Consider the following 17565-nt stretch of genomic DNA (forward strand, 5'->3'; position numbering starts at 1 on the left):
AAAAATATTTTCTTCCCTATAAATAATTTGAATGTAAGTTTGAATATAAAAGTAATAAATCAGGGTTTTAGATGTTCAAACCGAACCAATATTTTTATTTTTTACAAACAGAACCTGAACCTTGATCTGTTATATTATTAGAACCTAAACCTAAACTGAACCAATATTGGTTTTGGTTTGGATTGGTTTGTTATGCCTTATTTTTTAAAATTTCATATAGTGAAAATAAAATTTAAGAATATTAACAAATACCTAGAAACAATGAATTTCCTTTCAACTTTGGGTTTACTGAGTAGCTTAATTTTCAAATCAACTGGCAAAATAGATAAATCATTTTTAGGTGATCTATGATGATTTAGGGCATTCACAGATAAGTAGTAACATAAATCATCAAAAATTATCTGTTGATCAGAATTTAAAGATAATATATCTTGCTCTGGATTAGAATGTATATGATGTAACACTTGTTCAGGAGAATTTTTTGATTTATATAACATACCAGGATAAACAGGTACTTGAGAAATATCATCACCCATAAATAGTAAAATTTAATGAAGTATCATATTATAAATAAATGAATATAATGTTAAATTTGATAATAAATTTCATTTTTCATTGCATAATTTGTAAAAACTTTCAAACATAATTATGAATAATTAAAATTTTCTTTATTAAAACAAAAATAAATAATCTATATTGAAATTATAAGATATTAGCATACATTTAATTTACCATTATAAAATCAGCATATCATATCTTGAGGTTTTATAGAAACACTGTCAAAGTTAATTTGAAATAATATGACAATTAATCATTAGCATTTAATTTGCCAATTTTGATATTCTATTCAGAATAAATGCACATTGTGACTTTTTATTAAAAATTTAAGTCATGTGAATATTGTAAAACTATGTAATATAAATAATTGTTCATGCCAAAAATATCCTTAAGCATAAGCTAAAAATTACATTTATAAAGTTATTTAACTTGGTAAATATAAATTAATTTTTTTAAACGGGTTATAAAAGTTTTTGCAAAAAAGACGCTTATTTGTCAGGTCATCTTATAATTGACATCTATCAAATATATTCTCAATTATAGTTTTCCCTAATCCCTTAGGCTAAGTTTACAGCTACTTTTTTAACTTAATCATTATAATGCATTCATAGTTCGCTATATGCAACTCTCTTTGTCTGATGGTTAGTTCCATCAAAAATACTTTGAACTAACGAAAAGTAAATAAATTCAGCATTGGGCGTAGGGTGATATAAATTATTATTTAGAAAAAAAGAGAGTGTAAAAAGGTCACTTAATATTTGCTCAAAATTATATAATCTTCAAAGATCATCAAAAATTTTAGAGCTTTTATTTAAAAAAATTTTGGGCAACATTTGCTCAAAATAAAAAGATCTTAAAAGATCTAGTAAAATTTGAAAATCTTTTACTTTTAAAATTTTTTTAGCAACGATCTTCAAAGATCGAGATCTTTTGAAGATCTTTTATTTTAAAAAAATTTTGAGCAGCGATCTTCAAAGATCAAATATTTTAGATCAACGATCTTCAAAGATCTTCATATTTTATAATGTTATAGTAAATTATAATTTTTTTGATATTATTTTTTGAAGTAAATGGGTTAGTCATGTTAAATTAAAATAAAAATTTAATAAAGATGTACTGACAATTTTCATAATCGTTACTTTTTTTAAACTTTTTTTGACATATATGGGTAAAAAAAAATTTATATCAAAAAAATATTAATATTAAAATTTCAATGAAGATGTAATGTAAGTAACACAAAAAAATTGGCAATTGTAATAATCGTTATTTTTAACTTATTTGATTTATTGTATCGTAAATAGGTTATAGTAATTATTATTAAGATGTAAAAATAAAATTTCAATGAAGATGTACCATAGAAAAGTGATAATTGTTATAAATTGTTGTTTTTGAAATTTATTTTAAAGCATAGATATTGTTAACATATTAAATTAAAATATCAGTAAAGATGCACAGGAAAGTGACAATTGTCATAATCGTTATTTTTGAACTTTTTTGAATTTTTTTAAGGCAAATGCGTAAAAATTGACATTGTTAACATGTTAAATTAAAATTTCAGAGAAGATATACTACTGGAAAGTGACAATTGTCATAATCGTTATTATTGAACTTTTTTGAATTTTTATAAAGCAAATGGGTAAAAATAGATGTTGTTAACATGTTAAATTAAAATTTCAGTGAAGATGTTCCACAGGAAAGTAATAATTGTCATAATCGTTATTTTATAACTTTTTGAATTTTTTTAAGGCAAATGGGTAAATATTGATATTGTTAACATGTTAAATTAAAATTTCAGAGAAGATATACTACTGGAATGTGACAATTGTCATAATCATTATTATTAAACTTTTTTGAATTTTTTTTAAGCAATTGAGTAAAAATAGATATTGTTAACATGTTAAATTAAAATTTCAGTGAAGATGTATCACAGGAAAGTGACAATTGTCATAATCGTTATTTTGTACTTTTTTGAATTTTTTTAAAGCAAATGGGTAAAAATATATAATGTTAATATGTTAAATTATAATTTCAGTGAAGATGTACCACATAATCGCTATTTTTGTACTTTTTGGAATTTTTTTAAGGTAAATGGATAAAAATATTTATTGTTAACATGTTAAAATTTCAGTGAAGATGTACCACAGGAAAGTGACAATTGTCATAATCGTTATTTTTGAACCTTTTTCAATTTTTTTAAAGCAAATGTATAAAAATAGATATTGTTAACATGTTAAATTAAAATTTCAGTGAAGATGCACCACAAGAAAGTGATAATTGTCATAATCGTTATTTTATATATTTTTGAATTTTTTTAATGGGTAAAAATTGATATTGTTATTGTTAACATGTTAAATTAAAATTTTAGAGAAGATATACTACTGGAAAGTGACAATTGTCATAATCGTTATTATTGAACTTTTTTGAATATTTTTATTGTTCATGTTAAATTAAAATTTCAGTGAGGATGTATCACAGGAAAGTGACAATTGTTATAATCGTTATTTTGTACTTTTTTGAATTTTTTTAAAGCAAATGGGTAAAAATAGATATTGTTAATATGTTAAATTAAAATTTCAGTGAAGATGTACCACAGGAAAGTGACAATTGTCATAATCGTTATTTTTAAAGTTTTTTGAATTTTTTTAAGGCAAATGGATAAAAATATTTATTGTTAACATGTTAAAATTTCAGTGAAGATGTACCACAGGAAAGTGACAATTGTCATAATCGTTATTTTTGAACCTTTTAATGTATAAAAATTGATATTGTTAACATGTTAAATTAAAATTTCCGTTGTACCACAGGAAAGTGACAATTGTCATAATCGTTATTTTTGTACTTTTTTGAATTTTTTTAAAGCAAATGGGTAAAAATAGATATTGTTAATATGTTAAATTAAAATTTCAGTGAAGATGTACCACAAGAAAGTGACAATTGTCATAATCGTTATTTTTCTACTTTTTTAAATTTTTTTAAGGCAAATGGATAAAAATATTTATTGTTAACATGTTAAATTAGTGAAGATGTACCACAGGAAAGTGACAATTGTCATAATCGTTATTTTTGAACCTTTTTGAATTTTTTTAAAGGGTAAAAATAGATATCTTTTGTAAAATCTTTTTAGTTCATATCCAAGGTTTAGCTTGATTATTAACTCTGCTAAACCAAACCTGAAACGATTTGTTAAATATATATTAACCGTTATTAAAGAGAATATAAACTGAGCCAACCATTTTTAAATTTTTTATATAATGCATTTATATGTCATCTACTTAAATTTATAGAAAGGTTCTTAACTTAAAATTTATTTTTAAATTTTTCAATGTTGTGTTGTAACACAAAATTTTAAAATTTAATACTAATTTTTTTTCTTATGGAGCTAAATACTATCCAGAACATGATGATATTAAATTTTCCATGTGCATCTTTTATAGTATTTGGTTCCATAAGAAAAAAAATTAATATTAAATTTTAAAATTTTGGGTTACAACACAATATTGAACAATTTAAAAATAAATTTTAAGTTAAGAACCCTTCTATAAATATAGGTAGCTGACATATAAATGCAATATATAAAAAATATAAAAATGATTGGTTCAGTTTAGATTCTCTTTAATAATGGTTAATATATATTTAACAAATCGTTTCAGGTTTGGTTTAGCTGAGTTAATAATCAAGTTAAACCTTGGATATGAACTAAAAAGATTTTACAAAAAATATCTATTTTTGCCCATTTGCTTTAAAAAAATTCAAAAAGGTTCAAAAATAACGATTATGACAATTGTCACTTTCCTGTGGTACATCTTCACTGAAATTTTAATTTAACATATTAACAATATCTATTTTTACCCATTTGCTTTAAAAAAATTTAAAAAAGTTCAATAATAACGATTATGACAATTGCTTTCCTGTGGTTCATCTTCACTGAATGTTTAATTTAACATATTAACAATTTCTATTTTTACCCATTTGCTTTAAAAAAATTTAAAAAAGTTCAATAATAACGATTATGACAATTGTCACTTTCCTGTGGTTCATCTTCACTGAAATTTTAATTTAACATATTAACAATATCTATTTTTACCCATTTGCTTTAAAAAAATTCAAAAAAATGCAAAAATAACGATTATGACAATTGTCACTTTCCTGTGGTACAACTTCACTGAAATGTTATTTAACATGTTAACAATATCTATTTTTACCCATTTGCTTTAAAAAAATTCAAAAGTGCAAAAATAACGATTATGACAATTGTCACTTTCCTTTGCTACATCTTCACTGAAATTTTAATTTAACATGTTAACAATATCTATTTTCACCCATTTGCTTTAAAAAAATTCAAAAAAGTTCAATAATAACAATTATGACAATTGTCACTTTCCAGTAGTATATCTTCTCTGAAATTTTAATTTAACATGTTAACAATATCAATTTTTACCCATTTGCCTTAAAAAAGTTCAAAAATAACGATTATGACAATTGTTACTTTCCTGTGCATCTTTACTGATATTTTAATTTAACATGTTAACAATATCTATACAAAAATTTATAAAAACAACGATTTATAACAATTGTCACTTTTCTATGGTACATCTTCATTGAAATTTTATTTTTACATCTTAATAATAATTATTATAACCTATTTACGATACAATAAATCAAATAAGTTAAAAATAACGATTATTACAATTGCCACTTTTTTGTGTTACTTACATTACATCTTCATTGAAATTTTAATATAAATATTTTTTTAATATAAATTTTCTTTTTACCCATATATGTCAAAAAAAGTTTTTAAAAAAAACGATTTTATGAAAATTGTCGGTACATTTTTATTAAATTTTTATTTTAATTTAACATGCTTACTAACCCAAAAAAATAATAATTTACTATAACATTATAAAATATGAAGATCTTTGAAGATCGCTGCTCAATATTTTTTTAAAATAAAAGATCTTCAAAAGATCTCGATCTTTGAAGATCGCTGCTCAAAATTTTTTAAAAGTAAAAGATCTACAAATTTTCAGATCTTCGAAGAAAATCTTTTGTACAACTCATCAATAATTCTGATTTTTTGTGATTTTGTAATATTAAAATTTTTCATGATTTTGAGATTTTAAAATCTCTAAAGACTTTTATCCTTATAGATTTTTGCAAAATAAATATTCTATGATCAAATCATTTTTGAATATCTTATTAATTAATTATGTGGTGAATAAAAAGGTTTAAATATGATCTTCTTAGTTAATGTTGCTGCCTTATATTTCTTAGTTTATATTTATTTTATTATAAATATCTTATTTTAGTTTTTCCTTTGCTGTTATATATTCTTATATGCTTTAGTGATTATTTTATCCTTAGCTTTTGATATTTTAATATTTTTTTGCAAAGTTGTTAATGCTAATTTTTAAAAGTGCTCCCGCTCATGCTCCTACCTTCTTAAGAGGAGCTAGCCGCTCCCGCTACTAAATATTTAAAAGAAGCTAGCTCCCTCTCCAAGTAATGGAGTGCCACTTCATTGCCGCTCCTTTAATTTTCATTTTTTAGAAAGTACACGAAACAACATCATTTTCATCAAAAAAGTTTTATTTATTTTAAATGATATATCATAATATTTATAATCATTTAGTAGCTTTTAAAACTAAAAAATTTTCAAAATGTGAATTTAACAAACATCTACGCCTCTCTCTTGTTTGGCAACACTAAACATGGGCTCAATAGGAGCACTAGAGGAAAGCAGGGTATTGTATTTTATAAAAACATTTTTTTATTCGGGAAATTTAAAAATATATTTAAAAGGCATCGTATTTAACAACCCAAACTCAACTATAATGAATTGCCCAAAAATAATTATGGCCATTTTAAAAAAGATTATTCCAAAATAAAAAAATATATTTTGCATTTAAAAGAAAGATTTTTTACTTTTCGATGCTTTTTTAGGTTTAAGTTGCTCATTTTTCAAAATAAAATAGTTTTATTTATACATCATAAACATTTGCCCCTAATATTCATTTCATTAGGATCATTAGGATCTAACTTTTTTAGAAGAGAAGAATATATTTTGTATGATGGTATTGGAAATTATATTTCTTCTTCTATGATGTCTGGATTCATAATATCAAAAACTATTTTTTATCATATATCTATAAAATGAATATAATATGACTTACAAGATTTTTGAAAAATTTTCAATATAAAAAGAAAGAAAAAATTGAAGTTTAAAATTTAACTGATAAGATGAAAAACCAATATAAAACTAGGCTCAACATTTAATATTGCATAAATTTAAATAAAATAAAATTTCATTTTTATTGAATTTTAATTAAGAAATAAATACATTTATAATATTTAAAAAAATAATTTAATTTATACATTAAACTTAAAAGAGCGGTAAAGCGGCGCTCCTCCACCCCAGCTTTACAAGGAGCTAGCCCCCGCTTCCCCTGCTATTTTTAAAAGGGGGCGCTCCATGTGTTTTTAAAAAGGTGTAGCGCCGCTCCTTAACAACTCTGAATTTTAATCCCTTTTTTTGTTAAAACATTTTCAAATTATTAAAGCAAAATATAAAATAAAATAATCAGTCTTGTTAACGATCCTTTTTAAAAGTAGCGACTTCCGCTCCCGCTCCTACCTTCTCAAAAGGAGCGAACTCCCGCTCTCGCTACTACATATTAAAAGGAGCGCTCCCGTTCCAACTAATGGAGTGCCGCTCCATAACCGCTCGTTTGATTTTCATTTTTTTAGAAGGTACACGAAACAAAATCATATTTTTTTTATCAAAACGTTTTATTTATATTATATGATATATCAAAATTTTGATCTTTTATTAGCTTTTAAAAGTAATAAATTTTCTAAATTAGAATCTAACAAACACCCACGCTTCTCCCCTAAGACCTGTTTTGCGATACTAAATAGGCGCTCCACAGGAGCACTAGAGGGAAGCGGGGTATTGTATTTAATATAAATATTTTTTAATTCATGGAATTGTTCAAAAATAGTAATTTTGCTATCATTATTTAAAAAATATCTATCCAAAATATTATTTTCATGGTAATCGATTTCATGGAATCCAAAGAAATCTTCCAAATCATTACAAGGTTCCCGTGAACTAGTTGTAGCTATTTTTCCGTCGGGTATTTGTTTCCTTAAAAAATTAATTAATCTGGCTTTTAGTTCCATATTTTTTGGATCTTTTATCCATTCCCAATTCAATTTAAATGCAGGATGGACAATCGCTGCAATTATATTATCATCATTTTAAATATTTGGAAATCTGCAATAAGGTTATTTAAATAGATATAATTTATGTTTTATTATAAACCTTTTATTAATACCGCTGATGAGAGACTTTACAAGAGGTTGGCAAAACTCTAAATCTGTTAATTCATTTAATTTCGAAATGAGTTTAAAAATGGTAGGACTTAGGAAACCCATGTCCATATGAAGCTCCCCTTCAAAGATTTTCAGAGCTTTTTTCATAGGTTCCATAACCTAAGATTTATTTATATCACTAAGATAACGATTATATTAATATTTACTTGACTATACTCTTTAATAAATTTATGTTCTTGGGAGTTAAAACGTATAAGCCCATGGTTATCACACAACTCATCAAGGTCCTTTTGTTTTTCATCTAACATTTTATCTAGCAAAACCATAGACTCATAATACGAATTCCACCTAGTGGATTTTGGGCATATTAGATACCTAACCAACTTTCTGATAATTTCGTCCGCCATATTTGTAGACATATTTTGTTTATTTTACAAAGATTGACACTTTTGGAATTAACTTTGAGATACTATTTGAAAGCTTCTATCCCCTAAAGCTTTCTCTGCATCAACTGTTGCCACCAAATTAAGATTGTGACAAGCACATCTTGAATGTTGAGGGAGATAATCAAAGCTTTCTGCCCTATTATTTAGGATATCATCAATATCCACAAATTGGAAATCATCATCAATCTCAGAACTTTTATCTTCAAACATTCTAAAAAATAAAAGGAAAGTTATAATTTTAAAATAAATATTTGAGATTACCTGAATGCCTTCACAAAGTTTCTACCATTATCAGTAATGGTTTTTATCACTTTATTCCGAATTTTAAAGCTTTTATGTATATCAATTATCATCTTAGCCAAAACATCAAAAGTATGCTTGCCTTGAACACGTCTTAGGGCTAAAGCTGCTGATTTTCTTTGCAATGATTTTGTGTCAATCCAATGAGCAGTTACACCCAAAAAAGACCTTTATAAGTTAAATTAATCAAGCACATTTAAAAATATAGGCACTACCTTCTAAATCCACTACAGCAATCAGCTGTGGTACACACATAAGATACTCCAGAAAGCATTTCTATAATATCATCCATCATTTTATCATAACGCAAACCTATCTTTGCTATTAGTGTTTGGCGGCACATTACCTTTGCTGAAGGGGAAAACGTTTTTATCATTTTGACAAAGCTAGGATTATCTACAGTTGATAAAGGAACTAGTGTCTCAATGACATAATCAATGATTGCATTATCTCCTTCAGTTTTTGTAGGTTCATATGTTTTTTGACTAAAATTTAATATTGACTGTTTATTCTCAGAAGAGGAAGACTTTATATTTTGGCTCATATCTTTTTTATTATAACTATTGATATGATTTTCAATTTTTGAATATTGATTATCATGTACTCTCTAAATATAAATTTATAAATTAAATTAAAATTTATTTTATAAAAATCAACTTTATTTTTAACTGATAATCTAAAACATCAAATTATTAAGGTAGATTTTTTAAATAAGAAATTGACAAATATTTAATGAGCAGTATAAATATCTTTTTAGGTACTTAATTTTTTTTTTTATTATTTTGTTTTACTTATTTTATTAATATAAAATAAAAATAAATAATTATTTTCCAAGTTTATTGATCAAAATAAAATAAGAAAAAATCAAATTAAAATTAAATAAAATATAAATTTTACCATAATAAAATGTATATTTTTAATTTGGATGTTACAATTCAATTTAAAAAAATACTTTAAATTTATAAAAAAAATGTATAAAAAGGAGGTTGAACAAGTAATGAGAAAATTAAAATAAATATAAAAATATAAAAAAGCATCATATCTGACAACCCAAGCTCAACTAATGTAATGAATTGCCCAAAAATAATTAAAACCATTTTAAAAAAAATTATTATATTAAAATAAAGAAATATTGATTTTACCTTAAGGTGTTTTTTTAAATTAAAGCTGCTGATTTTAAAGAAAGAAATCATTTTGTTGTTAATGCACAATAGGCATTTCGCCTTTAAGTTGACTTTATCATCTGTATCATCTATAAGCTTGAAATATTTTTTGTATGGTGGAAATGGAAAATCGGTTTCTTCTTCTATAATCTCTAAATCCATAATATCTAAAACTATTTTTTATTATATATCTATAAAATGAATATTAATATGACTTACAAGATTTTTCAAAAAATTTTCAATATAAAAAGGAAAAACTGATGTTTAATGTTTCAAATGATTAGATGAAAAATCAATATAAAACTCGGCTCAACATTTAATAATGAATAAATTTAAATAAAATAAAATTTTATTTTCATTAAATTTTAATTAACAAATATTATTAATATTTAAAAAATAATATAATTTATATATTAAATTTAAAGGGCGGAGGCAGCCCTAAAAGGAGCTACTCCCGCTCCTCATTTTTAAAAAGGAGGGGCGCTCCTTAACAAGACTGAAAATAATATTTAAAAAAATAACAAAATACATAAAATTACAAAAACAACTTGCACAAGTTAAATAATAAATAAATAAAAAATTTCTTTTAAAATATGTCAGCTAAAAATTTTAAGAGTAAGAAAATATATCAATCACAACCTGGGTTGTCAGATCTCCAGCTTTTGGGGTACTTTTCCGTATTTATTTTAGTTTACGCCAAAACACGCCCTATTGAATTACGCTATCTCATTTTTTACGCTTTCTCCTTATTTTTTTTTAAAAAAATTTTTTAATATAAAATATATATAGCTTAATCAGAAACTTATTCTATCATTTTTAAATTTAATTCAATCATATATTCAAAAATGAATTTTATTTTTTTTATTTTTTATTTATATTTTGAGAGGAAAAAACAAATATAAATTACAGTTTAACCACAAATTTAACATCCAAAAAAAAATTAAAATGCATCTTGTTTTTGTTTACTTTTTATTTATATTTTGAGAGGTTAAAACAAATATATATTACAGTCTAAAGACAAATTTAACATCCAAAAAAAAAATTTAAATCAATATCATAATAACTGCACCTACATTTATTCATGGGTCAGAGAATATAAAGAATATAGCCTAAATAAAATTGTATAATATTATGCCAAATTTAATATTAGCCATGGGGGATTAGTTCATGATATAAAAAACATTCAACAAGACAATAACATATTTCCTAAGAAATAAAGAATCATCAAATAACAACCACATTTCAAAAACAATCATTTATGTCATGATAATACTAAAATAACCAAAACGAAATTCATCTAATACACGATAAAGCATCCTCTTAGTTATTTATCTACAGATTACAAATCTATTGCCTATACTCTTTCCTTTAAAAATAGCCAAAAGCATTAAATATAGAAGAATAAAAGCATCAAAAATAGTGTTAAATATCCTTGGTTCTGAAACTAAGAAACACATCTTAAAAGATATGAAAGGAAATCATCCATTTTCTCTATTAACTTTTGCGTCAAATAATGGAAATACTAAGACATTCCCAATAATGAGCACTATTTTAATAAAGAAAGAAGGGTTTCAAGTAAACTTCCTGCTCAGAGAAATTGAAGGATCCAACGTAATTAAATGTAATCTAATACTCTCTTTTCTTCGTGAAGCCCTCATCAGGCTAAATAAATATGTGAAGTGGCATTAGAATGACGTAATGCTTTCTGATAAATGATGTTCATTGTGCCTGATTATTTCTTAAAAATCATTTTAAAATTCATACACGTTATATAATATGGCATAGTCATGAAATATAAAATTCCTTCTTTTTATTGGTTATCAGACAAAACATTACAAATTTAAGATCAGGGAGTTCAATAAAAATATGGAATTGAATATTTTGATAAAAAAATGTGGGAGATTTTGTGTTAGATTATGTTATATTTAAATTTTAAAAAGTTTAGTAGTATCGTGATTGAGTTGAGTGTGGTATATTTTGACCTTTATAAAAAAAACAGTAGTAGTCTATTAATCAACGTGATAGACCTGGAAATTATGCTCATGTGGCTCATCAAGCCAGCTTGATTGTTCATCTATTTGTTCGCTCAATTATATTAAATTATCCAAATCACAAATGAATAGCTTTCGGCTAAATATTAAACTCAAATGAACTCATGAGCCGATTCAACCAGAAGCTGGCTTAAATCAGAGTCTATTTTTAGACTAAAAAAACTTGACTGAGTTTATGAATAAGTTCATTCGACCTATTTGTTTTTACTATTTCTATTTATAATAGAACAATGAAAAAAATTACAATTTTTTAGATAAATTCTTTATAGGGGCATAATCAAGAAAATAGAAAGCATGTCCCCCTCTCTCATAAATTTTCCTTGTTTCCGTAAATATTTTTATTAGCTAACAAAATATTTTCCCTAAGCGTGCCTCACCTTTCTCTTCCTAAAAATATTAGTACAACATGTGAGAATATTTACTATAAATATAAGTAAAGTATAAACATTTAGCGTTAAGCAAATTAGATTTTTTTTCACATATTATATAATTTACGATTCAATTTATTTCAACATCTCTGCTATATTTGAGCCCTGATTATCATTAAAATCTTTAAGGAAAAAAGCCAATTATCATAAAAATATTTTTTCTTTTATAAAATTTGTTTTAAAAAAAGTTTATAAATTAAGATTATGGCAATTATCACTATCTTCATTGTATTTATAATTTAACGGGCTACAATATTTATTTGCCTGAATTTTTTTAAAGTTTAAAAAAATATTGAATATGACAATCTTCTTGATATTTTATATCTTATGTCTAAAAAAATATATATTTATTTACCCATTTGCTTCAAACATGTTTAAAAATTAAAATTATGATAATTATTACTTTTCTATATTATATTTAACAGGTTTACAATATAGTTTTACGCGTTTGTATTAAATAAAATCAAAGATGTTAAAAAAAATAACTATTATGACAATTGTCACTTTTCTGTGGTACATCTTCATTGAATTTATAATTATACATCTTTACAATATATTTTTTTTTACAAATTTGCGTTAAAAATAAAGAGTTAAAAAAACAATTATCACATTTATCTCTTCTTTTTTGTGGTACATCTTTATTGGATTTATAATAGCATCTTTTCAAATTTTGCTCATTTTTACGACTCGAGTTCCGAACTTGAGTCGTGAACTCAAGTCGCGACTCGAGTTCTGAACTTGAGTTTTGATCTTTAGTCATGAACTTGAGTTTTGATCTTGAGTCATGAACTCGAGTTATGAACTTGAGTCGTGAACTAGTCATAAACTTGAGTCGTGAACTAGTCATAAACTTGAGTCGTGAACTCAACAGGTTATCTTAAATTTTATGAAACTCGATTACTTATATTAGTATTGTTAATTGATTGGTTGTGTAATACCCAGACCTGGCGCTTGGCTCTATAATTAGACTAAATCTGCTATGAGCACGGGGCCCATGTATCTTAAGTTATTGAACTTATTAGTTAAATATATGGTTATTACAGATAAATCGATAGATAATTAAAAGACCTATTGAATATGCAACAATTCAAGCGCCACTTTTCTATGAGTGAAGCTATTTCTACGTAAACGGAAATTTTAATAACATGAATAGAAAAAATAATCCTAAAATTATATTTTGAAATAAAGAGGTTGCTCGTAGCATAAACTCCTTCCTATTCCTATATTTATGAACTATTATTTTCCTGATTTTATTATATTTAAAATCATAAAAAATATATTTTTATTTTTATAAAAATATTAAAATAAAATAAATGAAACAATGAATTTGTTGATCCAAAAATTTTTTTTATTTATTCGATTTTTTCATTGTAAATATAAAATTTAACTCATACATATGATTTATAAAGATTTAAATAAATAAAATAAAAATAATTTCAAAGCGGAGTTGAAAAAATAAAATAAATAAAACAATGAATTAGATGCAAAAAAAATTTAAAAAATCCCCCACTCCTTAATTAGGTGCCAGATAGGCGATTTGGTTTTTTATTTTATTATAAAATTAATTTCTATTTTTTTATTTAAGATTTTTTGAAATATTAAATAATTTTTTATAAAAAAATGTATAATATTACCTACAAATTTTTAAAGATGGAAATGGAAATTAAATTTAGGGGGGGGGGCTAAATATTTAGATGAAAAGTAGTTTTATTTCATCAAATCGAAAAATAAATAACATTAAAAAAAATAACATCAAAAAATAAGAAAAAAGAATAATGAAATGAGCCTCCCAAAAGGAATAGTAAACTAACCAGATATTTAGTATAAAATTATTTTATTTTTATAAAAAAAATTTTTATGGACGAGGCAGATATGGAACAAGAGCAAGACAATTCTTTTACCTCTATAAAAGATTACTTTATAGACACTAATAATACTAAGCGCAAATGTTTGTATTGTGATAAAATTTACAGTCTCCATACGGCTACAAAGTATAATATATTTCCAAAATATATTTTTGATAAAATATGATAAAATAATAGGAAAATAAGCAATAGGTGATGATATGTAGGTTCTATTTTCAATTTCATAAAACTTATAATTAACTGTAATAAATTTGAAAATATTTATATATACATTGTTTAAATAGGTTAATATAAAATAAATTACCAAATATATAAATCCTATATTAAAAATTTTTAATATTTTTTAGCCAACCTTAAAAATCATATAAAAATATTGCACCCTAAATTCATTATCCAAACTAAAGAAATAATGCCCAAGCATTTATCGGACATAAGAAAACTTCAACCAGAAGAAAACAAAAGAATAAATAAACTAATACTCAGATGTATTATTAAAAATAATTTAGCATTTAACATATTCGACTCAATTGAATTCCGGGATATATTTGCTTTTATATTTAAAAATGAAAAGATTTGGACACGACAAACAGCGAAAGTATATTTACATTCGATGTATGAAACATCCAAATTAAAACTAATAGCTAAATTAAAAAATGTACAAAGTAAAATTTCGCTTTCAACCGATATTTATACAGGAATCAATAGTATGTCTTACTGTTCTATTACTGTACACTATATTACAAATAATTGGAAAATTAAAAACTATCTTTTAGATTTAATCGAACTTCCTCATCCTCATAGTGGGCAAGATATAGCGAATTATTTATTAAAATATCTTGAAACATTTGAAATTCAAAAAAATGTTATAGCATTAACTCACGACAATGCTAGGAATATTATTAATGCAGCTGCTATAATGAGTAATCATTATAAGGAAAAATATAATATGCCCTTCTATAGTAATAGATGCCTGGCGCATGTTATAAATTTAATTGTTAAAGAAGGGCTTAGTATTTTTGATCCCAAATTAGAAAAAATACACAAATTGGTAAAATCACTTCACCTTTCGCCCAAGCTAATGCAAAAATATCTCGAAATTTCTGGAGGCACAAGATTACCACTCGACGTGGTAACTAGGTGGAATTCTAAGTATCTCATGATTTCTACAATAAATAAAGTAATTTAACCATAATCTTAAATGTTATTTATATAATATATTTCATTTTAAAGAATTTGGAGGTTATTAAACAATTAAAGGAAGAATGTCTTCCCAAAGATGAATTTTATCTTAATATCAATGAGGAAAGATATTTAAAGGAAATTGAAACCTTCCTTAAACCATTTTTCAAGATTACTTGTGAAGTTTCTTCGGAAAATACAACTATTGGGACGGCGACTTTATTCGTCGCTTCGATAGGGAATTTCTTAGATGAAACATTTATTTCACATGCTAATGATGATATCAAAAAGGCAGCTAAATTAATGCTGACCAAATGTAAAGCCTATGAAGGCTTATTTGGTACCCTTACAAATTACATATCTAGCTTCCTAGATCCCAAAACAAAACAAAAATATATGCCAAAATCTATCTTAAATAATAAATATGACGAAGAATTTAAACAAATACACAATGCTTATTTCTGGCCAGCATATCAAGCAACGGTATATTAATCTACAGATCACATTGATTCACAACCCTACTCAGTTATTATGCATAATAAGCTGCGAAAGTAATTATAAATACTTAGAAATTTAATTAACCTTGTATTTTTATATTTATTTTCAGAGATGCTATCGATAATCCAGACCCCATGAGAGATGAGATCGTGGAATATCTTAAGGAACCCGTTGCGCCAGCATCGACAAATATCTTGGATTGGTGGGCAAAGAACGCCACTATATATCCCACTTTGGCGTTAATGGCTAGGGATTATTTAGCTCAACAATCTACAAGTGTAGTAAGTGAGAGGACCTTCAGTAAAGCTGTTGATTGTATGACTAAAAAAAGAAATAGAATGGCTTCAGAAACCCTCAAAGAATGCCTGTGCTTGAGTTGTTGGGACGTAGATCTATTGGAATAATGTAAATATTATTACATACTTTGTTGTGATTGTGTTTAGACTATATTAACATATATAATTAGTCCGAATAATGTTTTTGTTAATTTTAAACAAGACTTTTACTTGCCCTCTCTTAAAAAATTGGTAAAATTTAATGATTTTTTAATTCTTTCAATATATCTTTATATTTATTTTGAAGCTTTCTTGAAGAAAAAGATTTGGCAAATGAAGATTGAACTGACGATATTTTTTTATATTAAAATATTTTTTTATATCTAAATATTTTTATTTATTCGATTTTTTTATTGTAATTATAAAATTTAACTCATATGATTTATAGAGATTTAAATAAATAAAATAAAAATATTAGTTATAATTTATTTTAATAGACAGGCCCTGGTTCGAACTAGTTACTGTTTTGAAGAAATTAATAAATTACTAAAATTCTTAAAATGTATATAAATTTTAGTGAATAAGGCATACGCGATATACCGAAGGTCAGGACACAATTTTTTGAGAAGAAAAATATTTTGGGATTCATAAATTCTTGGTTTTTAAAACAAATATATCAATTAAACATCTTAATCCTCAGAATTTGTCTCTTAATTACCTCAATTTAAATCAGGAAGAGCTTAGGCAAAATTATATGAGATAATTTCCATATATAACGTTTTTTTCAAACGGTTTTGGGAAATGTAACTAGAAACCTCTTTATTTCCAAACAGGATTAATTTTAGGAATTGATTTTTTCCATTCATGTTATCAAAATTTCCATTAAAAAGAATTTAAAAATCTTAAAACTTTATTTGGTAATCTAGCAGATATTTTTCTCTTAATATTGTACAAAGTTAAAAATAAAACGTTAAGATCCAGACTAAACTTGAGTCGTGAACTAATCATAAACTTGAGTCGTGAACTCGAGTTATGAATTTGAATCGTGAACTCAACAGGTTATCTTAAATTTTATGAAACTTGATTACTTATATAGTGTTGTTAATTGGTTGGTTGGCTCTAAAAATCTGCTATGAGCACGAACCCCGATCACAGAACCGTGGTTCAGGCCCATATATTTTAATTTAAGTTATTTCTTATTGAACTTATTATATAATATAAATATATGGTTATTAGAGATAAATCGATTGATAATTAAAATACCTATTGAATAGGCAAAATGTCAAGCGCCACTTCTCGATGAGTGAAGTTATTTCAACGTAGGTCAGGAATAATTTTATCAAAATCAAATATTGATATGATAATGGATGGGTATCAAATAAATATAGTTTTAACTACCTTTATATGGTGTATATTAATTTGACCGGGAATAAAAAATAAATATGGTTACTCATATTTGTTCGTGAAAAT

General features: G+C 24.7%; 2 protein-coding genes across 2 annotated transcripts in view; both read right to left on the reverse strand.

Annotated features, from left to right (window-relative positions):
• LOC135926858 (uncharacterized) overlaps nt 1-8297 on the reverse strand; it is a 36178-nt gene extending 27881 nt beyond the window's left edge. Inside the window, exons 1-3 of the mRNA XM_065462792.1 lie at nt 8097-8297; nt 7893-8049; nt 253-514 (exon numbers count right to left, since the gene is read on the reverse strand). Of these exons, the coding sequence (XP_065318864.1) occupies nt 253-514; nt 7893-8049; nt 8097-8297 (620 nt within the window). The remainder of the gene's footprint in view (nt 1-252; nt 515-7892; nt 8050-8096) is intronic.
• A 48-nt stretch (nt 8298-8345) lies between these two features.
• LOC135926859 (uncharacterized) lies at nt 8346-9961 on the reverse strand. The gene is made up of 4 exons (XM_065462793.1): nt 9779-9961; nt 8852-9243; nt 8598-8804; nt 8346-8547 (listed from the first exon to the last, which is right to left on the reverse strand). The coding sequence occupies exons 1-4, from the start codon at nt 9959-9961 to the stop codon at nt 8346-8348; spliced, it is 984 nt and encodes a 327-aa protein (XP_065318865.1).
• Between the last annotated feature and the right edge of the window lie 7604 nt (nt 9962-17565).

The sequence above is a fragment of the Gordionus sp. m RMFG-2023 genome, chromosome 3 (assembly GCF_954871325.1).
Source record: "Gordionus sp. m RMFG-2023 chromosome 3, tfGorSpeb1-WG-v2, whole genome shotgun sequence".
Taxonomy (NCBI): domain Eukaryota; kingdom Metazoa; phylum Nematomorpha; class Gordioida; order Chordodea; family Parachordodidae; genus Gordionus; species Gordionus sp. m RMFG-2023.

Excerpts from the sequence above, each read along its gene's own strand:
- LOC135926859 (XM_065462793.1), bottom strand. The coding sequence starts at position 9,961 with ATGGATTTAGAGATTATAGAAGAAGAAACCGATTTTCCATTTCCACCA. Across the intron at positions 8,805-8,851 it reads TGCTGTAGTGGATTTAGAAG|GTCTTTTTTGGGTGTAACTG; the intron begins GTAGTGCCTATA and ends TAACTTATAAAG. Across the intron at positions 8,548-8,597 it reads AACTTTGTGAAGGCATTCAG|AATGTTTGAAGATAAAAGTT; the intron begins GTAATCTCAAAT and ends TTTATTTTTTAG.